Source organism: Phacochoerus africanus, chromosome 8 (genome assembly GCF_016906955.1).
Source record: "Phacochoerus africanus isolate WHEZ1 chromosome 8, ROS_Pafr_v1, whole genome shotgun sequence".
In the NCBI taxonomy this organism is placed as follows: domain Eukaryota; kingdom Metazoa; phylum Chordata; class Mammalia; order Artiodactyla; family Suidae; genus Phacochoerus; species Phacochoerus africanus.
Genome location: NC_062551.1, coordinates 135,211,828 through 135,237,229, shown reverse-complemented (window position 1 = coordinate 135,237,229; position 25,402 = coordinate 135,211,828). Strand labels below are relative to the sequence as shown.

Genomic DNA, 25,402 nt, shown 5'->3' with positions numbered 1-25,402 from the left:
GCTTCTTTACACCAGTAACTATGGCACACTACTTCGTATAAATGAACAGGACAAGAGCTAAACTTACTTTTACCTGTGTGCTTAAAAGTTGTGGAGTTTAAAGCTCTGAAAATCACCTTAAATATCTCTTATCATGCTTTCAAAGATTAAACGAATAGATAAATGAAGTAGAACTTACCTTGAAGCCCACATGTTGCACAAATCCACTTTCAGCTTGCATTTGCTGAAGTTTCTGTTTCTTCAACTTTTTAAACTGTAGAAGTTCCTTATATTCAGGTAAATTCCTATACATGATAGGAATACTTTCTTCATCCTGTTGAAAAGAACACAAAACAAAAATGCTCCTTTGATAATTTAAATGAACTGATACAGAACATTTTTCTATTGACAAGATATTTTTCACCTTTAAGATACCACACCTTTTAGGGCTCACAGAAAATCAGCACTGCTAGCTGCAATATTTTAGACTAATACTTCTGGAGGGCTTCCTAATGCAACAGGAATACTGAACTATAGAAGGTGAATTCATAATGAAAGGACCAGGGGGAAAAAAAGGCACAATTCCCGCCTCTGTCATACACTAAAGCAGATTCAATCCCACCCCAAAAAGCTCATGGATACTTGAAAGACTCCCTATATTCTACTTCTTCCTGGTGTATAGGAAGCTCTTCTTCTCCAGTCTAACAGATATTTATCCTATTCTCCCAAATTATTTGTGTTCTGCTGTGCAGGATCCATTTTTTTCCTTTGTTCCCTCACAAATGATCCCAAGGTCACTAATTTCCACAACCCTCCTAACAGCATCCACAATTAATTGACCCCATGTTCCATCAACTCTCAATCGTGGACCCAACAATCCCTGTACCTCCCATTCCTCTTGCTCCCCATGTTAGTATTATTAACTACTATGCTTATTTTATATCAAGGAAACTGATGTTTATAGAAATTATAACTTTTACTCAAGGTTACAAAGTTAATTAGTTGTAGAGTGAAGTGATTTGAATCCAGATTTGTCTATTTAACTCCTAATACACTCAGCAGCCCAAGGCCTAAATCTGAGTGTTATCCTTAATTTTTCACTGTCTAATATCTAATACAACAAATTCTGGAGTTCCTGTCATGGCTCAGCAGTAATGAACCCAACCAACTAGGATCCATGAGGATGCAGGTTCGATCTCTGGTCTTACTCGGTGGGTTATGGATCCAGCGTTGCCATGAGCTATGGTGCAGGTCACAAACATAGCTTGGATTTGCATTGCTGTGGCTGTGGTGAAGGCCAGCAGCTACAGCTCCGATTGGACCCTTGGCCTGGGAACTTCCATATGCCACAGGTGTGGCCCTAAAAAGCAAAATCTATCACTATTTGATACTTTTTAAAATCTCTAGAGGACTGATAGTATCCACTCATTCCTCTGTCCCCACCATTGCTAAAAATGGCTTCCTGACTGTCTACCATGTAAGTCCAAAGTCTTCAAATGGATGAATATTCTTTACAATCTCACACTTCGCCTACCTTTTCTCCTATTATCTTTCATCCACTTCAAATTCTTGTCAACTAAAGATGTTAAATGATAGCTTCCTGTGTATGCTACCACTGAGAAAGACAAGTAATGTAAGAAATACATTAATAGTAGTAAATATGTGACCTAAATAACTGAATAATGTAGTAAGAAATTTTATAATAAAATGTATTAAATTCAGATATTTTAGGCAAACATAAATACAAACTGTACTAAATTTTTAAATTTAATTTTTTTTTTTTTTGCTTTCTTAGGGCTACAGTTGTGGCATATGGAAGTTCCCAGACCAGGGGTTGAATCAGAGCTACAGATAGTGGTATATGCCACAGCTACAGATCTGAGCCACATCTACAACCTACACCACAGGTCATGGCAAAGCCAGATCCTTAACCCACTGAGCAAGGCCAGGGACTGAACTGTGTCCTCACGGACACTGGTTGGGTTCGTTACTGCTAAGCCACAACAGGAACTCCTTAATCTGCATTTTAAGTTTAAAGATATTATTAAATTTGGTCAACAAGATTAAGAAAAGTTAAGTCACCTCACTCCTAGTAAAATGACTACTACCAAGAGAAAAAAAAAAAAAGAAAATAACAAGTGTTGGCAAGGAAGCAAAGAAACTGAAACTTTTGTACACTGCTGATGAGAATGTAAAATGTTGTGGCCATTATGGAAAATAGCACTGCGGTTCCCCAATAAATGAAACACAGAATTACCATATGATCAAGCAATTCTGCTTCTGAGTATATACCCAGAGGAAGTGAGGGCAGAGACTCAACAGGTATTTGTACATCCATGCATTACTCACAACAGCCAAAAAGCTGGGAGCAACCCAAGTGTCCGCTGACAGAAAAATGGGTAAATAAAACATGGTATACACATACAATGGAATGTTATTTGGTCTTAAAAAAGACAGAAATTGGAGTTCCCATCGTGGCACAGTGGTTAACGAATCCGACCAGGAACCATGAGGTTGCGGGTTCGATCCCTGGCCTTGCTCAGTGGGTTAAGGATCCAGCATTGCCATGAGCTGTGGTGTAGGTCACAGATGCAGCTCAGATCCCGAGTTGCTATAGCTCTGGCGTAGGCCAGCAACTACAGCTCTGCTTAGATCCCTAGCCTGGGAACCTCCATATGCCGCGGGAAGCGGCCCTAGAAAAGGCAAAAAGACAAAAAAGAAAAAAAAAAAGAAAAAAAGAAAAAAGACGGAAATTGTGACATGTAAGATGGAAGAACCCTGAAGACATTATGCTAAGTGCTATAAGCCAGACGCTAAAGGACAAAAACTGTGTGATTCTATCTAGAGAGGTACCCAGAACAGTCAAATTCAGAGAGAGAGAAGGGAGAATGGCAGTTGCCAGGGGTTGGAAGGAGAAGGGGATAGGGAAAATAACGTTTATTGGGCATGGAGTTTCAGTTTTACAGGACATAAAGAGCTGTGGAGAGTGGTTACACAATAATGTAAAGTACTTTAACACTACTGAACTGTAGACTTAAAATTGGCTAGGGTAGTAAATTGTATGTTATGGGTATCTGCTACAATTAGAAATAAAAATTCCATACTATTCAGCCATAAAAAAAAAGATAAAATCTTGTCATTGTGACTACAAAGATGAACCTTGAGAGAATTATGCTAAGTGATATAAATCAGAAGAAAACAGACAAATACCATGATTTCACTCATATGTTAAATATTTTAAAAAATAAATGAACAAAAAACCCCAAAACATATACAGGTACAGGGAACAGACTGGGGTTCTGAGAACAGATTGGTATACTTCCCACAGAGGGGAAGAGTGGTAGGGGAGGAAGAAATAGGTAAACAGGGTCGAATGCATGGTAATGGGTGGAAACTAGGTTTTGGCGGTGAGCACACTGTAGTACATACACAAGTTAAATTAAAATTCTGTACACGTGAAACATATTTTATAAACTAGTATTCCCTTAAAATAAACAAATACATATTTTTAAAATATTAATAGATTTCCTAGTTATAATCATTTTAAATTTAGTTAAAGTGGAAACACTATGACTAATTTCAAAGGAGGCTGTAACAGAATACAGATTTTAAAACTAAGGAGGTGGAGTTCCCATTGTAGCCCAGCAGAAATGAATCCAACCTGGATCCCAAGTTGCTGTGGGTGTCATGTAGGCCAGCAGCTGTAGCTCTGACTCGACCCCTAGTCCGGGAACTTCTATGTGCTTCAGGTGCAGCCCTGAAAAGCAAAGAAATAAAAAATAAAATAACATAAAATAAAACTAAGGAAGTATTTACATGCAAGCATATTGTCTCTCTAGCTACTGCTTTCTTTTTTCTTTTGTTTTTTGCTTTTTTTAGGGCAGCACCTGAGGCATACAGAAGTTCCCCAGCTTAGGGGTTAAATCAGAGCTGCAGCTGCTGGTCTACGTCACAGCAAGAGCAACTCAGGATCCAACTCGCATCTGTGACATACACCACAGCTCATGGCAATGCCAGATCCTTAACCCACCGAGTGGGGCCAGGGATCAAACCCACATCCTCATGGATACTAGTCGGGTTCGTTACCCCTGAGCCACAGTGGGAACCCTTCTAGCTACTGCTTTTTTGAAAAGAAACTGAAATCTATAAATTTCACATCAGAGGATTCATAAATATACATTTAAATAGCTATTTTAAAGTAACAGAATGATATGAAATGCTGCTTATTTAAAAGTAAATAAACCACACTGAGAACTTTGTCTGATCACTTATGACACAGCACGATAATGGGAGAAAAGAGAATGTATATACATGTATGTGCAACTTGGTCACTATGTTGTACAGTTGAAAAAAATTTGTATTGGGGAAATAACAATTAAAAAAACTACAAAAACAAAAAATAAATAAATAAAAATAAACCAAACAAATCAAATTCAACCAATTATATTCTATTTTGATACTGATATTACTGTCAATTTTCTCAAAACACACTTCTTTTAAATATCCTACTGGAGTTCCCATCGTGGCTCAGTGGTTAACGAATCCGACTAGGAACCACAAGGCTGCAGGTTCGATCCCTGCCCTTGCTCAGTGGGTTAAGGATCCGGTGTTGCTGTGAGCTGTGGTGTAGGTCGCAGACGCAGCTCGGATCCCGCGTTGGTGTGGCTCTGGCGTAGGCCGGCAGCTATGGCTCTGATTCGATCCCTAGCCCGGGAACCTCCATATGCCGCAGGAGTAGCCCGAGAAATGGCAAAAAAGACAAAAAAAAATAAAATATCCATCTTCATAAAAAAAGATTTCCTTTTCCAATTATCATACATAATCAAAGTATTAGGAAAGATATTAAAAAAGGTCCTTTAAATGAGGAATCAGAATCATGTTATTGAGGAACTATTTTAGCACAGTAAAACAAAAAATATTAACAGCAATAAAAAGGAATCTTTATAAACAGAGAGTAAAATAATGAACTAACCTAAATTAGCATCCAGTCAATGACAACACAAAGACGACTTAGTCCAAGAGGATTTAAAGAGTGTAATTTGACTTTATTTCTGTAGTGGGATATATAGCCTAAGGCAAAAATAGAACTGACCCCCCCCCCCAAAAAAAAACCCTGTTTTTGGTAGTTATATTGTTGATGGCAGTGTTGGTATTATTAAATTCTGAGACTACCATGAGCAGTGTGAGACAGAGAAAATGAGAGTTATATTGTGATAACACTGATAACCAGGATTTATAACAGGCGAGAAAAAAAGATACGTATTAAAGATCAATAAAGGTAATAAGTAATTTTCCCATAGGCCTTAGGATGAATGTGAAATAAAAATATGCATTTATGATTGCTTTTTTTTTTGTCTTTTTGCTATTTCCTTGGGCCGCTCCCGCGGCATATGGAGGTTCCCGGGCTAGGGGTCGAATCAGAGCTGTAGCCACTGGCCTACACCAGAGCCACAGCAACGTGGGATCCGAGCCGCGTCTGCAACCTACACCACAGCTCACGGCAACGCCGGATCCTTAACCTGCTGAGCAAGGGCAGGGACTGAACCCGCAACCTCATGGTTCCTAGTCGGGTTCGTTAACCACTGCGCCACGACAGGAACTCCTATGATTGTTTTTTAACTTGATCAAATATATAATATATTTGTCAGTTCTGTCTGCCATACAGGCCTAGATACAATGATCAATCCAGTAGCAAGAAACAACCTAGATCAGGATATACCCTCCAAATACAATTTCTCAATAAAAGAAAGCTAAACTGACTGTAGGTCTGAAGCAGGAAATATACAAGATAAGCCTGGAATTTCTCTGTCCTACCAGACAGGATGTAAGCTATAAAAGACTCCTAGAGGAGTTCCCGTCGTGACTCAGTGGTTAACGAATCCGACTAGGAACCATGAGGTTGTGGGTTTGATCCCTGCCCTTGCTCAGTGGGTTAACGATCCGGCGTTGCCGTAAGCTGTGGTGTAGGTTGCAGACACGGCTCAGATCCCTCGTTGCTGTGGCTCTGACTTAGGCTGGCAGCTACAGCTCTGATTAGACCCCTAGGCCTGGGAACCTCCATATGCCGCGGGAGCGGCCCAAGAAATAGCTAAAAAGACCAAAAAAAAAAAAAAAAAGACTCCTAGAGTATTATCAAAACTCAAAACCCAACTTGAATAGGTTCTAAGTGTCAACTGGCCAATATGAACACTAATAAAGACAATAATATCAATATTCTGAAACACATTAAATATATTTAAGTCCAACAATTCATAAAAATAGAAAATTTTTAAAATCTCATGAGTAATTTTTGGAGGATATTAAAGTTCATTTGGGGGTGAGGGGTGCCTGCAGCACGTAGAAGTTCCTGGACCAGGGATCAAACCCATGCCACAGCAGTGACCTGAGCTGCTGCAGTGACAACGTCAGATCCTTAACCACAAGAGAACTCTAAACTCACTATTTTAAAAACAAGAAAATAAAGAATCAAGCAATTGTGCTGCCTTTTCTGTATTTACCTTAAGGTAATCAAATCATTGATAAGAGGGATTTACTTTACAAACTATCCTATCAAATAAATGAAGAAAGAACATTACTATTTTGTACCATCTGATGAATTACTGGATCTAAGCAATGATCAATGGCTGCTATGTCAAAAAATGACATCCAGACTGATGAAAATATACACAAAATAGTCCTACCGACTTTAACAAACAAAAATCCCCCAAATAAATCTGAACCTGATTGATTAACTAGACCTATCAATTTTTTTTTTTTGGTGGTGGTTTTTTTTTTTTTCTTTTTTTGGCTGCCCAGCAGCACATGGAGTTTCTGGGTCAGGAGTTGTCTCAAGGCAACACGGGATTCTTAACCCACAGGCAAGGTACTGAACCTGTGTCCCAAAGCTCTAGAAACACCACTAATTCCATTGTACCACTGCAGGAATTCCTAGATCTATCAATTTATAGGAGATTCAGGGAACAGAGGAACAGGTTAAATGATATCAAAAAGACGGTAAACAAAAAAATTCACACTGCAGTAAATTCTATAAGACATATAACAGTTTTTCAACAAAAAATTTTAAGGGAGGGAAAAGAAGAGAGAAAGAAAAAGAGGGCAAGGGTAAATTTATTGCATTTTATGATTGGGGAAATAAGAACTGATTATATAAAGTACTACCTTTTAATAAACATGATAATGACAGTGTATAATGTCTGAGACTTGCTCCAAAATAATCCAGGATGGCAGTGGCGTGAGTAGAAAGTATACAGGAAAACAAGACTGCCACAAATTGACAATTTCTGAAGTTGGATAATGGGTGTAGCACAGTTCATTTCTGTGTATGTTAGAAGATTTCTTTATGAAAAAAAATGTTTAAGCCCATTATAAAACAAGTTAATTAAAAGAAAGCAACATTCTCTGAAGAAGAGGAATAATTAGGAAATCCTGATGCTCCTGCTTTATATCCTGATCTGTATAATACACAGATAAATACATATATATATATACTATAAATAGATAACTTACTGACGTCTCCTCAATAGCAGTGCTCATGTGGCTATGAAAACAGGATCGGTCATCATCTTCATCCATATAGACTGGCGGTTCATGGGAAGTCATGAAAGTGGAAGGTTTAAAGAGATGCTTATTAAGGGGGTGCTGTCGTCTGCTTGTTGAAGACTAAGTGAGAAAACAAATTTTTAATTGGGATAGTGGACAATCATTGAAAGAATCAAAAATATAAAAATACAGATGCTACTTCCTGACAGCCTGCCGAATCAGGACTGCACCTCTATCTTTCAGCATACTTTTTTTTTTCCTTTTTTTGTATTTTTGCCATTTTCTTAGGCCACTCCCGTGGGATATGGAGGTTCCCAGGCTAGGGGTCTAATTGGAGCTGTAGCCGCTGGCCTACACCACAGCCACAGCAACGCGGGATCCGAGCCACATCTGTAACCTACACCACAGCTCACGGCAACACCGGATCCTTAACCCACTGAGCAAGGGCAGGGATCGAACCCGCAACCTCATGGTTCCTAGTCAGATTCGTTAACCACTGCGCCACGACGGGAACTCCAGCATACTCTTATCTGGTTGCTTTTTCTATGTTATCTGAATTTTTTAAAATACAATTAGTCTTAAAAAAAAAATAAACCAAACCAAATGAACACAACACACAGAAATGTAGAGGGGATACCTACCTAGAGGACATAACCTAGCTCATATCTGTATCCCCAACATTTATCTCACTGTTGGTGTTCACATGCTGAATCCCCCTTATGATCATCTTACCGATGATCAGGGAGGATGAAGTTAGCCAAAGCCAGATATAAAACTAACAAATAAAAGGAAAATCTCCCCAACATGATAAATGTCTGAAAATATTATCTAACACTGATTGCTTACTCTATGTCAGTGTCACTTAATCTTCAAAATGCTTCTAAAGTAGCCATTATCACATCTAATTTAAAAGTGAAAAAAATGGAGGCACAAGGAGGTTAACTTTCTTGTTCAAGGTGTTGCAGGCAGACAGTGGCAGAACCAAGATTACAAACTAGGCCTGTGTGGTGCCAAAGCCCTCACCATTGAACTGCTGTGCAGACTGCCTCTCTTCACTGACAGCACAGCCACAGAGAATAACCTCAGCTACATGGAGAACCATCATTTCATTTCAAAATTCAAACTCTAACTACGGCAAGGAATCACTATATCTATGACTGGGCTAGACCTTTCCAGACAAAATGTCTATTAACTTAAAATTCAGAGTACACAAAGGAGGGAGCACATTAGATTTCTTAAGGATTCCTTCATTATCATCATCTAGTCTTAGTGGTGAAAATAACAGGTGCACAACACATCTAAAGGTAACATAGAAATTAAGAAAATTAGAGTGTTAAGTTCAATGTTGGTTATCAAATTTCCAACATTTCAGGGTTGTAGCATGAACTCTATATATCCAATATAGATAATACTGTATCTGGGGGGGGGAAAAAAATCCAAAATATTGAAAACAAATGACACAAGTTTCAAAAGCTTGGTAAAAAGAATAAAAACAAAACTTGTAAAACATGGAGCTATACAGACAATATTCTCAATGTAAAATATGTACAATAGCTTCAGTAAGGAAGGATAACATCATTAAATACACTTCACATAGCTTTTCGTTATGTGAAGGATGGCAGTTGTCAGGGAGCAGAAGTATCAGAATGGTTAAGGAAATAAAAGAAGGCCAATCATGCGCTTTTTTTCACGCAATTAAAGCAAAAAACCAGCTACAATTTGATGCAGCGTTCCATGTAGGAGAGGAGCAGTAGCTTTTTCACTGTATGGAACAGCAGAGAATAGTGGAAAAGGCTTGAGAGCACAATCAGATCAATGGTTCCCAGACTTACTAGATATGCGACTAGACAAATTTACACAATGTACTTAATTTTCTCATCTCTAAGAAGGTTACAGAACAGTACCTACTGGAGAGCATTCAACAGTAAGAATAATAGCCATTAATATTATCATGAGTAAAGTGAAGGTGATACTGCCTCTACTTCTAGCATTGTAGTGAGGATTAAATAGCTTAACAAACATTGCTATTTTGGGATACAGAGCATATCTATAAAACAGACCGTGTTTATTAAAGAATCAAAATCCTAAAAATTTCAGCATCACAAAGGCCCTTCTGAAACACGTTCAATCGAAAATCTTTCAAATGGTACTCATTCTCATAAGCTAACCTTACTCTTAAGAAAATAATGAATAATCATCACTGAAGCTCCTACCATGTATTTATGCCCTATATAACAAAATGCATAGAGTGACATTTTAAAAATAAAAGAAATCTGTTCTGATAAAAATATAAACTTTTACACAGTAATTGTGACTTTGATGAGTTTAAGATCTAAGGTTTACTGTTTCCTTTTACCTTTTTGGAGTATATATACAAGTTTGGTGTTCTGCCTGGGACTGGAATGCCAGCTTTAGTTAGTTTTATGAAATACTTCTGCACTCGGCTGGCAACCTAAGGAAACATGACAGGCCTTTTAACATGATAAATGACAAGACATGCAATACCAGATAGTTTTTAAAAGTTAAAACATACATTTGCGTCTTTTTTTTTTGGTCTTTTTAGGACTATACCCTCGGCATATGGAGGTTCCCAGGCTGGGGTCGAATCAGAGCTGTAGCTGCCAGCCTATGCCACAGCCACAACAACTCGGGATCCGAGCCGTGTCTGCGACCTACACCACAACTCACAGCAACACCGGATCCTTAACTCACTGAGCGAGGCCAGGGATCAAACCCGTGTCCTCATGGATGCTTGTCGGGTTTGTTAACCTCTGAGCCACGATGGGAACTTCCACATTCATATCTTAATGAATACTAACTTAAAATCTATCATAAATTTAGACATAATTTTAAATTGCCACCAAAGACATGTAATTTTTAAATCTAGACCAAAAATTTGTTAAAATAAACTAAATTTGATTCCAAAGCTAAACACATTTTCAACTTATGAACACTCTGCTTGTACCATAAAAACACATCTATTAATATCAATGGGAATGGGAAGGAGAAAACAGTTTTTTTGTTTTTTTGTTTTTTTTAGAAAGACAACCAGGAAATACTGACCAATCTATTGGTATAGTCTAACCAAACACCACGTAACTGGTGTACTCATTAAATATTCAAGAGACACTAAGTCCATTACATTTTTGCGTTTTAGCATGTAGTAATAATACAAGGGAGAATTACCTCAAGTTGTTTCTAAAATCTACACAAAAATACACAATATTATTTTTTAAAACTCCAAATACTATGGCACTCTGCAGCTAAATATGACAGGTATATCTGCTGACTTCAGCTGCATTTAAAAAAGAAACTTCATAAAATAAGAACCATCAAAAACATGCCAACAATATGGGGCTTTCTCCTCAATTACCTGTTTTGCTGTCCTATTACCCAGTTCATCTGCTATCTTCTGCCAGCGTCGAGATTCTACTTCTTCAGGAGGGTATTTCAGGAGTAGTTGTTCAAGCTTTTTCTAAGCCAAACCAAAGACCAAATTTAAGAAAGTTTAATACTGAGTTCCTAATTAAATATATTCATCTTTCATCTTAAACTATAATACTCCCCTCTCCAACTTTGGGGGTTAGGTCAACTAGAAATCCTCATAGTAGGAAAAATTTCTAGTAAGGAATTTAAGACTTCACAGGGAACATGACATTAGAGAATAAAACCTATAAAGATTTTCTGTTCACGTCAGTAAAAAGAAACCACCCCTCACCAAAAAATTAATTAGTTAACTAATATTTTACACATCTTAGTGATTTCCGCTGACTACATTTTCTTTCTCTTGTTTAGGCTTCCCACTATGGATCTGAAAAAACCATTTGAATTTAGAAATAATACTGTAAGTGATCTTTTTCCTCCTTGGTGTGGTCCTTTATTCAAATATTTCATTTTAATATTCTGACCTATCTCCTAAATTCTCCTATAGTACTAAAGATGCAGACAAGTCTGTGTGTTTGAAATAAAGTCAGTTCCTAAAGCTTTTTATAAACTGCTTAACACATTACAGCTGTGGAGTTAACCTCCTATGAGACAGAGATGTGTCTCAAACCCTACCCACTAACAGTCCTAGCTGTATGCCAAAATGTAAGACAACATCTGACCTTGGCTTTGTGTCCCCTCCAAACAAAAACAAGAATTCACTTTGAGGCATATCTTTACTTGGCCCAGGTTTTTCTGTCTCCCAAAGCTGCACTACAAAAACTTTATTACATCTGTTTCACTACTTTCTTCTTCTTCCTCTTTTTTTTTTTTTTGTCTTTTTAGGGCCGCACCCACGGCATATGGAAGTTTCCAGGTTGAATTGGAGCTATAGCTGCTGGCCTACACCACAGCCACAGCAATGTGGGATCCAAGCCATGTCTGCAACCTAAACCACAGCTCACAGGAATGAAGGATTTTTAACCCAATGAGCAAGGCCAGGGATCAAACCTGAGTCCTCATAGATGCTAGCTGGGTTGTTACCACTGAGCCACAACAGGAACTTCTGTTTCACTATTTTTTCAACCACCCCCTTCCCCAAACCCATGTTCTGTCTTTAAAATTCATCCCCCAAACAGAATTCATATATTCCAGAATCCAAAATTCTTGAAGTGAGCAAAAAGAAATGTTTAAATATTTTAAATTCATGGCTAAAAGGAATTAGATACAATAATACACAACTTTATTCATAAGGCTTACGCTAGTTTTAACTGTATATTACTTTTTAACCTACAAAATTTATAAATATCTATTACCTGTTCTTCAACAGTCCACAGCTGGTTAAATGTTTCAGGCTTGGTATCATCACACAGGCGTCCTCTTATCATCTGCATATAAAACAAAGCTTTTTGTCAGAGAGAAAAAAAACAAAAGACTACTCTTTGATTTAGCCAAATAACACAGAAATTATGGAATTTTTTATTAATTTCAAAGTGTTAGTAAATTTATTTTTTAATGTATACATCATTTATTATTTACAAAATCTTTCACATTCCTTTACTTCATTTGGTTTTATACTTCTAGCAATCCTGTGATATAGATTTTTCATTTTAAAGAAAAGGAAATGTTACTTTTTCATTCTGAACCCACATGTTTATCAAGGTTCCTCTAACAGCAACAAAGCCAGAATTCAAATCCTGGCTGCATTCCACTATACACAAAGAACTCTCATTTTTAGAGTAAATATTATAGTATGTCAGGCACTGAAGTAGGTATACACATATACTATTCATTATAATCCTCACAACAACCCTACAAACCAGCAAAATGTTAAAATGTTCTGCCCATTCCAACACTTTGTACTGCTTACCTGAGGACGACTATTTGAGCCTTCTGGACCATCACTCAAAGGCAACATAGAGTATGAAAGGGACTCGCCATCTTTCCTAGAATCTAGAGGACTTTTTGGTCTAGCAGGTAAACCTACTAAAAAGAAGACCATGTATAGGATTATTAAAGATTTTGCCAGGTATTTCTCTACTTAAATTATTAGCACGTAATTTCTTACCTTTATCAAAAACTAGCTTAACTCTCCTAGTATGTCTTTTACGATTTTTAAATTCTCTTTCAAAGTTCCCGAGGCTATTGGTATATTGGTCCCATACAATCTCAGGCAATTGAACAACTCTCTGTGGATATGGAAGCCCTATATCGGCCTGGGGAAAAAAAAATAAGAAAGTGTCAGTCTAAATATGATTCAAGAAACTGTCGACTACACTCAAATTTTCAGATGACTCCAAATCTAAATCATCATCAACTGGGTGTTTCTATTCACTGTGTGAAGCCAAAAGCCAATAAAATTAAGGTGATATAGTCTAAACAATAAGTGGTAGAGATGATAGCCAAGTAAAGGAGAAATGAACTTAAAACATAAGTGCTACTTTTAGATAGAGCTCTAAAGCTGAAATATATATTCATACTAATTTTATGTATTTTATCACTAATACACTTTAAACAGAAATAACAAAGGTTCTTATCACTTAAGAATAGCACATGAAATGTGTTTGACTGAAATAGATATAATTTGACATACAGTATTCATTTTAAATGTACCCTCGTGTTCCTGATTTATCCATAAAACAAGTAATTATCTTCACACTATGTAACTCTTAGCACGTGTACAAAAAACTTATGACAATGAGAATCAAAACTACATCTTGGAATTCAGTTACTCTGCCAACCACCTTCATAGAAGTTATTAATTGTCATAATTACTAAAACCAGGTGACTATGATCAATCTTTGTGTTTCTTTTGTTTTGTTTTGTTTTTGTCTTCTTGCCTTTTCTAGGGCCGCTTCCGCGGCATATGGAGATTCCCGGCAACGTGGGATATGAGCCATGTCTGCAACCTACACAACAGCTCACAGCAACGCCAGATCCTTAACCCACTGAGCAAGGCCAGGGATCAAACCCGCAACCTCATGGTTCCTAGTTGGATTCGTTAACCACTTCGCCATGACAGGAACTCCTTTTTTTTGCTTGTTTTTTTATGGCTACACCTGTGGCATGTGGAAGTTCCCGGACTAGGGGACAAATCGGAGCTGCAGCTGTGGCTTATGCCACAGACTCGGCAACACCAGATTTGAGCCACATCTGTGACCTACGCTGCGGCCTATGGCAAAGCCGAGTCCTTAACCCACTGAGTGAGGCCAGGGACTGAAACCGCATCCTCACAGAGACTATGTCAAGTTCTTAATCTACTGAGCCACAACAGAATGCCTACGATCAATCTTTTCTTTTTCTTTTCTTTTTTTTTTTCTGTCTTTTGTTTTTTTAGGGCTGCACCTACAGCATGTGGAGGTTCCCAGGCTGGGGGTCGAGCTGGAGCTGTTGCTGCTGGCCTACATCAGAGCTACAGCAACGCCAGATCCGAGCCGTGTCTTCGACCTACACCATAGCTCATGGCAACACCAGATCCCTAACCCATTGAACGAGGCCAGGGATTGAACCCACAACTTCATGGTTCCTAGTCGGATTCGTTTCCACTGTGCCAAGATAGGAACTCCAGGAACTCCTATGATCAATCTTTGCTAGGGATTTGGATTACATAGATGGATGTATTTGTCAGAACTCATATAATGGTAAAATTAGGATTTGTGAATTTCATTGTTTGTAAATTTCACCTAAAAAAGTTTTAAAAATAATTTTAGTTAACGATATGCATCTGAAATGTCTTTGTGTGAAGTATATATGTTTGCAACTTTGGAATGCATGAAATGAATTCCACATTTAAATAAGATGTAATGATGGATGGCAGGATTTAAGACATAGAATAAAACAAATACAGTAAAATGTTAACTGCAGAATCTAGGGGGTATATATGTGTGTGTGTGTTAACTACATAGAAACTTTCAACATTTTTTGTACTAACCTTTTCCATAATAAAACACTGAGAAAAAGATCAAGTCAGAAATTACAAAGTTGGCAAGCAAAATCGACTTTGTGATACAGAATTCTTAATTTTTATTTTGCTTGTGACATATTACATTATCAGCATCATCATAACAGTATATAGTAGTCTAAGGTTCAGCTTTTGAAAAATTAGAATAGAGTGTCTTTTAAAGGAATGATGGTAATATCAAAGAAAGTTAGCAAGTGATAAGTGTTCCCTGCATTCTATACACCAATATATAATCCAAGTTTCCTTAGTTTTAATTAGGAGTTTTTAGATGTCCAGTAAAACAAAGAGATCACATATCAATAACTACTATGGTAAACCTAGAGAAAATAGGCAAATCGGGGTTCCCTGGTGGCTCAGCAGATTAAAGATCCAGTGTCATCACTGCCGTGTCTTGGTTTGCTGCTGTGGCACAGGTTCAATCACCGGCCTAGGAAATTCCATGTGCTACAGGCACAGCCCCAAACCCCCAAAATCGGCAAATTACGAATACATAAATGTACAAACACAGAAAAAGAGAAGAACCAAACTTCTAAATTAAATCCAGCAGAAAATTTTCTTTCCAAGGAACGTAAGTCTTTCGTGATTACCAAAGTATCTGGGATTTAATATACATCTGCATTATTTTTGAAAAAATTCTTAAGATGGTCAATATCACATTTCTGTTTCTGAGATAAAAATGAAAAGAAATTCAGTTCAAAACTAAACATAGAAATGGAAAACTAGCAAAAAACCAACCACATACACAGCTAGTAAATGTGCATAATTGCAACTTTTTGCCCACCCAAGAAAATAAATGAGATTAATGTTAGAATACCATGAGGGGTTTTAGTTGAATCCATTATAAGTAAACACTGTAAGTATTACATTTTTTTGCATCAGAAAACTGTTTAATAACAGCAACACATAATTAATAAGCAGCCTAAATGGGCCCAATGTAACCAAAAGGGTACAAAGAGGTTTTAAAACTTTACAAGTTTTAATAAATCAATATATAGATTCCACATCCATTAAGATAGTCAATGTTCTAAAAGCATGGAGAAAAAGGAGTATCTGCCAAGTGGATAATATAACTAGAAGAACACACAGGCCAGTTAGCTCAGTTGATTAGAGCGTGGTGCTAATATAACTAGAAGAATCTAAATCCCAATAATAATTATATTTAAAAAAATGAAATTCTCAGGACTATTCTCTCAACATCTGGTAGACCACTTTTGTGACTCATTAAAAAACCAGTAAGTAATAACTACACTTGTCATACTATACAGGGTAAATTTTTGTTTTTTTAAGGTGAAAAAGATTTTTTTCATAGTTCTTCAGTTTTAATTTTTTCATACAATGCCGATTAATATTATAACTTTTAAATTTGCTGAATAATTAATGTGTCCCTAATTCAACACACATACTATGGCAAAAATACACACATATATTATCTTCATGTTTACATACTAAGAAAATTATAAAAACTTGCATCACTTTCAAATGGTTAACTGCTAAATATGAAAGTTCAGTTTTAAGGAAAAAAGAAAATTATAAGGAGTTTTTACACTAAAATAAAAGGACATTTCAAAATTGAGTAAAAATTTATACTTCATTCTCATAGACTGGGCAAGCATAACCTTAAAGACATTTAAAATAGAATTTCTGTTTGTATCACCATTGTTTTTTATTTCAATATGTGAAGAGTTACAAAAGGAACTCCCAACTAAAGCAGTTAATAAATGCTAAAGTACTTTTTCTTTTAGTTTCACTAATACGGAAGTCCTGAAAGCATTAGAAAGAAAACATCCTTAAGATGAGGAAGGAAAAAAGTAACAGAAAAAGATTGTAAAAAATGGCAAGGAGCAAGACATCAAGTTCCTATACAAATATCCAATTAAAGTGCCTATTGTTTTCACTGGGGTATATCTTATTGCCTGTTTGGTAGGGGTGAAGGAAGACAGTATCCTGCCATCCATAATATGGTTAATTACAAAACGGAAAAAAATTAAACATTAAAAAAATATATTCATATAAAAACAAACCAAGTTATTATCAATGTATCTCAATTAATCTTAAAAAGTACTCAGTATATACCTTTTTCTGGAGTTTTTCCACAAATCCAATGGGATTTTTTAGTGCTTCTCTCTGATGTCTGCCCAAACTTTCAAGGTCTTGGACTGCTTGAGAACGCTGAGCCTCAAGGACAGCAATTGTCTGCAACAGTCTCTGATAACTAGAGACAAAAAAAAAAAAAAAAAAAAGTCCTCATTAAAATTTTCTAGTAACAACAATAAATAAAAACTGAGTTCAAGCCATGATCTACTATTAAGTCACTCAGTCTTTGTAAAGTTACCTGAAAGAGTTTAGTAAAACACATTACTGGGAATAAATGAGGTCTTCCTGAGTTACGAAGTACCTAGTCAGAAAATATCAGTTAGAGAAAGCAAAAGCCTTATCCCCACATCTTAAGTTATCAATTCTTGAACCTAAACTGGTATAGAAATTGAGAAAGCATCTCGACTTCCAGGCAATCAGGGACATTAAGAAAGAGTTAAAAAATTTTTTTTTGTTAAAATCATAAGATTTTTAGCACCAGGAGGGATCACCAAATTCAGCCCCTCTGTTGTACTCTGCTGGAATAAGAAATCAGAGACACATTTTCTTGATCAGAGTTATAAGAACTATCAATAATTTTAATTTAGACATGATCTTAATTGTCATGATTCTCTTTTGCTTTTTCTGTTATACTTCCATTCTAGAGGAAGTTTAGTTTCCTGTCAATTCTTACAGATTAAACATTCTTACAGATGAAATGACATATATTTTTTACTTCCTTGCCTGTAACAATCTATTTAGCACAGCTAACATATAATTTTACCCACACAAATCTACTACCTGTACATATTCCCTCCCTCTCTCCCCGCCCTTTCTCTCTCTCTCTTTCTCTCTCTCCCTGGTTCAAATTTTCCTGCCTCTCTAACTAATGTCTAATTTCAAATATCAAGACACATATGGAAACATGTGAGCCCCAAAGCCCTGAATGCTCAAATACATTTTTGCAAAGAGAATAAAAAACAAGGCATTCCAAGTTCACTTCAAAATAAGTCATTAGGTCTTTAAAGTATTAGTGAAGCACAGTTTTTCTTTATGGCTCTGAATAAATTTCATTGTTTCTCCATAGACCATAAACTCCACAACAGCAAATACATTTGGAAAGTTCACTGTTTTCTTTATCCAATGTGCAGCAAACTTCCCAACACAAAGATACTCAATAAATATTTTTTGAATGAACAAATGAATGGGCAGATATTCTGTGTAATCAAAAGTATATTGGGGGGTGGGGGATGTGCTTGGGCTCTGGGATGGAAATCCTGTGAAATCAGATTGTTATGATCATTATACAACTACAGATGTAATAAATTCATTTGAGTAATTAAAAAAGTAAATTAAAAAAAAGGATATTGAGGAGTTCCCATCATGGCTCGGCGGTTAACAAATCTGACTAGCATCCATGAGGACACAGGTTCAATCCGTGGCCTCGCTCAGTGGGTTAAGGATCTGGCTTTGCTGTGGCTGTGGTGTAGGCTGGTAGCTGTAGCTCCAATTCGACCCCTAGCCTGGGAATCTCCATATGCCATGGGTGCGGACCTAAAAAGCAAAAAAAAAAAAAAAAGTATATTGAAACTTTTAAGTCCAGAAGTCAGCAAATAGGCAGAAATTTCAAAAGTAAAACAACACAATCTTGATGTTCACAACCACGGCGTAATTGCAACATGACATCCTCTATCAGAACCCTACTTCAGCATCCAGACTAAAACCTATCTTTTTCCCTCAAGTAGTCCCTTATAAATTAATCTCCCGTGAAATGTTTAGTAAGTAAGGTAAAAACTGCTAACACTGAAGGGTAAAATTCCTCTCAAGCTAGAGATACTTCATTTAAAAGTTAGAACTGAATTGGAAAGCATGGGCTGTATTAAGTCCCTCCTGGATAAGTTACAGAAGCTAAGTCTAAACTGACTTTCACTACATCTCTGTTTACTTTTAGGAGTATGGAGTGAACACCCTAAATGGATCATATCCGCTACTGAATTCAGCTCTGCTTTGAAAGATAAACAGGTTCATAACCTGTCTAGACAAAATGGATGAGAAACTATGTAATAAGAAATAACAATAGTGTCTATCATTTACTGAATATGTACTATATATTATATAATGGGTAATAACTCAAGTCTTATAATAAACGGGTACCACTATCCTCATTTCACAGATAAGTAAACCAAAGTACAGATCGCGCCAACCATTTATTTCACAATGTGATGTGAGGAATAAAGATTCTGAGAATATTTAGCCAAGAAATGGACCAATAAACTATTTCAATATTTAACCTGCAACTATGAGGAAAAGGAAACAGACTTATTTTATTTTATCAGGTATAAAGGGTCAAATGAGAATCAAATTGTGATAAAAGCACAATATGAAGAAAAACCTTGTCTCAGTCAAAACCAATAAAAGCAGGACAGCACTCAATCACTACAGATATTCAGAGACACTGAAAAATTCAAACACTAAAAATCCTAAAGCTCTTCAACTCCAATAAAACATGGTACTTTCAATTCTGCTACTCACTAAACCAAGTAAAAGGACAGAAAGACTAAAAAATATGGAGACAAGAGTTCCCATTGTGGTTAAGTGGGCTAAGGACCCAACACTGTGTCCATGAAGGTGCAGGTTTGATCCCTGGCCTTGCTCAGTAGCTTAAGGATCTGGTATTGCCACAAGCTTCAGTGGAGGTCAAAGATGTAGCCTGAATCCAATGTTGCTGTGGCTATGGCGTAGGCCTATAGCTGCAGCTCCAATTCGACCCCTAGCCTGGGAACATCCATATGAGACAGGTGCAGCCGTAAAAAGAAAAAAAAAAAAAAAGGTATATACTTCTGCATCAATCCAAGTATAGTTATAGCTTCTCCACATAGACATCTTTGTATTAAAGCTATTAAAAGTATTTGTTATCTTGTTCCAAAGCAGAATCCAATGCTAAAAACAGCAAGCTTACCTACAGCACAGAACTGTTAACTTTATTTGTTTCATGTGTTCAACAGAAAATAAAGAGAACTTTAGCTTTTATATAGAGGAATTACATTTGGCTAAAATATAGAAACTTGTCAAATCTGTATCTAAGTTATTTTCACTACCTTTTATTATTGAAGCCCTCTTGAATTCGTTACTCATTTCTGTGAATCTAAAAACACTTATATGAAAGAGTATACAGGTAAAAATCCTAATGTCTGAAAGAGAATACCAAGTTATCAGCAACCTAGGTGTTTAATCATATTGTCCAATTTCTAGACAGTAATATTATGAACACTGTAAGAGACAGAATGAGAGAGGGAGAGGAGATGAGAAAGATTTTATTCCCAACTAAAAATTCCCAGAATTTTTTATCAAAAAGTCAGATTTCCAATACTATTGTGGTAACAACTCTTAAAGCTTACATGGCATTTTTTTCTTCTTTTTGGATGCACCCATAGCATGTAGAAGTTCCTACGCCAGGGATCGAACACCAGCCACAACAGTGGCCCAAGTCACAGCAGGGACAATGCAAGATCCTTAAACTGATGAGCCACAAGGGAACTCCAGCATCTGTAATTTTAAAGAACTAAGTAGGAAACATTTTTTAAAATCTAGACTGAGAGACGTTTTGCCAAAAAAATTGGCCTGGGGAGTACCCATTGTGGTGCAATGGAAATGAATTCAACTAGTATTCAAAAGGATGCAGGTTCAATCCCTGGCCTTTCTCACTGGGTTAATGATCTGGCATTGCTGTGAGCTGTGGTGTAGGTCACCGATGTGGCTCAGATCCCACACTGCCATGGCTGTGGCATAGGTTGCCAGATGCAGCTCCAAATCGACCCCTACCCTGGGTACTTCCATATGCTACAGGTACAGCCCTAAAAAGCAAAAAAAAAAAAAGGGCCTGATTCTTAAAACAGTCATTAACTACTGGCATTAAAGACACACCCCTGTAAAAGAAGAAAGCTACTCTAGATCAGGAATCTACAATCCACAGCCTGCCTGTTTTTATAAATAAAGTTTTATTAGAACTGAACTATACTCATTTCTTTACAAAATGTCTATGGCTACTTTCTAGCTACAGTGACAGAGTGGCGTAGTTGTAAAATGCAATTGATTCCAAAGCCTAAAATATTTACTATATGACCCTTTAAGGAAAAGTCTACAAGGCAATGATTAAGATTAGATATAGAGAAATGACAACAAAAAACAGTGCATAATCTGAAATTAGATTCCACAGGGAGTTAAATGGATACTTGGGGGTACAGACAGAAAAATTTTTAATATGGATTGTAGATTATATCATATTACTGTTTGTATCAGTGTCAAACTGTGGGAATATAATAAGGTATTTAAAGTTATGTAGAAGAATGTCCTTGTTTTTGGAGATATTTACTGATATATAAAGGTGATAAGTCTACAGCCTACTTTAAAACAGCTAAGCAGAGTGGGAAAAAAGATAAGGGAAAGAGGGAGAGGACAAAATAATAAAACGTTAAGTTGTTAACAATGATAAATTTAGCTGAAGTGCATACAGATAATTATCATACTATTATTTCAGCTTTTCTAAGTTTCATGATTTCCAGAATAAAAACTGACTAATGAACTGGACTGGACCACTGCATGTAAATCAATGAAACTAAAAACGCCCTCACACCATGCACAAAAATAAACTTAAAATAGCTTAAAGACTTAAATGTAAGACAAGACACCATAAAACTCCTGGAAGAGAACAAAGCCAAAACATTCTCTAACATCAACCATAACAAATGTTTTCTTGGTCAAGTCTCTCAAGGCAACAGAAACAAAAGCAAAAATAAACCAATGGGACCTAATCTAATTACAAGCTTTTGCACAGCAAAGGAAACCATAAAAAAACAAAAAGACAACCTACAGAATGGAAGAAAATAAGTTTCAAATGATGCAACCAACAAGGGCTTAATTTGCAAAATATACAAACAACACATACAGCTCAAAATTAAAATAAACATACAACCCAATTCAAAATAGGCAGAAGAGGAGTTCCCGTTGTGGTGCAGCAAAAACGAATCCGACTGGGAACCATGAGGTTGTGGGTATGATCCTTGACATCACTCAGTGGGTTAAGGATCTGGTGGCATTGCCGTGAGCTATGGTGTAGATCGCAGACACGGCTCGGATCCCGCGTTGCCGTGGCTCTGCTGTAGGCCGGCGGCTATGGCTCTGATTAGACCCCTACCCTGGGAACCTCCATAAGCCACGGGAACGGCCCTGGAAAAGACAAAAAGACAAAAAAAAAAAAGAGAGAGAGAGAGAAAGCCTGAATCACATGGTTAATAAAGAAGGGTTCTTAAGCCTGCAGTCTCTTTCCTAAAAAAAAAAAAAAAAAAACTACAAAAGAGGAATGCTGGAGAGGGTGTGGAGAAAAGGTAACCCTCCTACATTATCAGTGGGAATGTAAATTGGTACAACCACTATGGAAAACAGTAAGAAGGTACCTCAGATAATTAAAAATAGAACTACAATATGATTCAGCAATCCCACTCCTGGGCATATATCTAGACAAAACTTTCATCCAAAAAGATACATGCACCCCTTTGTTCATTGCAGTACAATTCGCAACAGCCAAGACATGGAAACAACCTAAATGTCCATTGCCAGATGAATGGATTAAGAAGATGTATATGTACACAATGGAATACTTCCAAGCCACAAAAAAGAACAAAATAATGCCATTTGCAGTAACATAGATGCAATGAGAGATTCTCATACTAAGTGAAGTCAGAAAGAGAAAGACAAATACCCCATATGATATCACTTACATGTGGACTCTAAAATATAGCACAGAGGAACCTATCTACAAAACTGAAACAGACTCATAGACATGGAGAGCAGACTTGTGGTTGCCTAGGGGGAGAGAAAGGGAGTGGAATGGACAACAAATTTGGAGTTACTAGAAGCAAACTATTACATTCAGAATGGATAAGCAGGAATTCCCACTGTGAAGCAGAGGAAACAAATCCAAACTAGTACCCAGGAGGAAGTAGGTTTGATTCTTGGCCTCGCTCAGTGGGTTGAGGATCTGGTGTTGCTATGAGCTGTGGTGCAGGTCACAGATGTAGCTTGCATCCTGCATTGCTATGAGTGTGGTATGGGCCAACAACTGTAGCTCCAATTTGACCCCTAGCCTGGGAACCTCCATATGTTGCAGGTGTGCCCCTAAAAAGTTAACAAAAAAAAAAAAAGAATGGATAAGCAATGGGGTCCTGCTGTGTAGCACAGGGAACTATACCCAATTTCTTGTGATAGAACATGATGGAAGACAATATGAGAAAAAGAATGTATACAAATGTATGACTGAGTCACTTTGCTGTACAGCAGAAATTGACAAAACATTGCAAATCAACTAGAGATTGGGATTAAGATGGTGAGGTAGAAGGATTGAAGCTCACCTTCTCTTGTAAAAGCAAAAAAATTACAGCCAGCTGCTGAACAATCTTCGAATAGACTGCAAACTATCAAAAAAGATATCCTACTCCAGAAGACATAGTGCTTAAATGATTCAACCAGATGGATTTAATAGATATTTATAGAACATTCCATACAAAAGCAACAGAATACCCATTCTGGAGTTCCCATCGGGCTCAGTGGTTAACAAATCTGACTAGGAACCATGAGGTTGCGGGTTCGATCCCTAGCCTCCTTCAGCGGGTTAGTGATCCAATGTTGCCGGGATCTGTGGTGTGGGTCGCAGATATGGCTCAGATCCTGCTTTGCTGTGGCTCTGGTTTGCAAAAACACAAACATGCGGAGACTAACCAACATGCTGCTAAACAACCAATGGATCACTGAAGAAATCAAAGAGGAAATTTAAAAATACCTACAAGCAAATGACAATAAGGACACAACAATCCAAAACCTATGGGACGCAGCAAAAGCCGCTCTAAGAGGGAAGTTTACAGCAACACAAGCCTACCTCAGCAAACAAAAACAAAAAAAGCTCAAATAAACAACCTAACTTTATACCAAAAGCCACTAGGCGGAAAACAGACATGACCCAAAGTTAGCAGAAGGAAAGAAATCATAACGATCAGAGCAGAAACAAAGGAAACAGAAACAAAGAAAACCATACAAAATATCAAGGAAACTCAAAGCTGGTTCTCTGGAAAGATCAACAAAACTTATATAAACTCTTAGCCAGACTCTTCAAGAAAAAAAAGAGAGCGGACTCAAATCAATAAAAGTCGAAATGAAAAAGGAGAAGTTACAACAGACATCACAGAAATACAAACGATCCTAAGAGACTACTACATGCAACTACATGCCAATAAAATGGACAACCTAGAAGAAATGGACATAGTCTTAGAAAAGGACAACCTTCCAAGATGAAGGAGAAAAGATGCACAGACCAATCACAAGTACGGAAACTGAAACTGCGACTAAAACACTTCCAACAAACAGAAGTCCACCACCAGGTGGCTTCACGGGTGAATTCTATCAAACACTTAGAGACGAGCTAACACCTAGCCTTCTGAACACTTCCTAAAAGCTGCAGAGGAAGGGACACTCCCTAACTCAATCCATGAGGCCACCATCACCCTGATACCAAAACCAGACAAAGATACCACAAAAAAAAAAAGAAAATCACAGGCCAGTTTCACTGATAAACACAGATGCAAAAATCCCCACAAAATACTAGCAAACCGAATCCAACAATACATTAAAGGGACTGCACATCATGATCAAGTGGAATTTATCCCAGCGATGCAAGGATTCATCAGTGTCTGCAAATCCATCAGTGTGATACACCACATTAACAAACTGAACAATAAAAACTATAGGATCCTCTCAGTAGAGGCAGAAAAAGCTTCTGACAAAATCCAACACCCATTTCTGATAAAAACCCTCCAGAAAGTAGGCATAGAGGGAACCTACTTCAACATAATAAAGGCCATATGTGACAAACCCATGGCCAACATCATACCCAATGGTGAAAAACTTAAAGAATTCCTGCTGAGGAGTAATTTTGGAAGTCATAGCCACGGCAAGCAGAGAAGAAAAAAAATAAAAGGAATCTAAGTTGAAAAGGAACAAGTAAAACTATTACTGTTTGCCAATGACATGACACTATACCTATAAAATCCTAAAGACTCTACCAGAAAACTATTCAGGCTCATCCACGAATATGGCAAAGTCGCAGGATAGAAAATTAAAACACAAAAATCAACTGCATTTCTATATAGTAACAGGAACAGATCAGAAAGAGAAACTAGGGAAACAATCCCATTTACCACTGCATCGAAAACAATAAAATACCTAGGAATAAACCTACCTCAAGAGACAAAAGACCTGTACTCTCAAAACTGTAAGATGTTGATGAAAGAAATCAAAGATGACACAAACAGATGGAAAGACATACCATGCTCCCGGAGTCGAAGAATCAACATTATCAAAATGACCACACTACCCAAG

General features: G+C 37.1%; 1 protein-coding gene across 4 annotated transcripts in view; it reads right to left on the bottom strand.

The window, feature by feature from the left end:
- ZZZ3 (zinc finger ZZ-type containing 3) overlaps positions 1-25,402 on the bottom strand; it is a 136,583-nt gene that overhangs the window by 5,279 nt on the left and 105,902 nt on the right. For 3 of the 4 annotated variants that reach the window (XM_047794360.1, XM_047794357.1, XM_047794358.1), the window contains 8 exons: positions 16,976-17,114; positions 13,010-13,157; positions 12,812-12,927; positions 12,258-12,329; positions 10,892-10,993; positions 9,875-9,970; positions 7,486-7,638; positions 179-313 (listed from right to left, as the gene is read on the bottom strand). In XM_047794360.1, coding sequence (XP_047650316.1) covers positions 179-313; positions 7,486-7,638; positions 9,875-9,970; positions 10,892-10,993; positions 12,258-12,329; positions 12,812-12,927; positions 13,010-13,157; positions 16,976-17,114 — 961 coding nt within the window. The remainder of the gene's footprint in view (positions 1-178; positions 314-7,485; positions 7,639-9,874; positions 9,971-10,891; positions 10,994-12,257; positions 12,330-12,811; positions 12,928-13,009; positions 13,158-16,975; positions 17,115-25,402) is intronic. The other variant, XM_047794359.1, reaches the window with a different exon arrangement.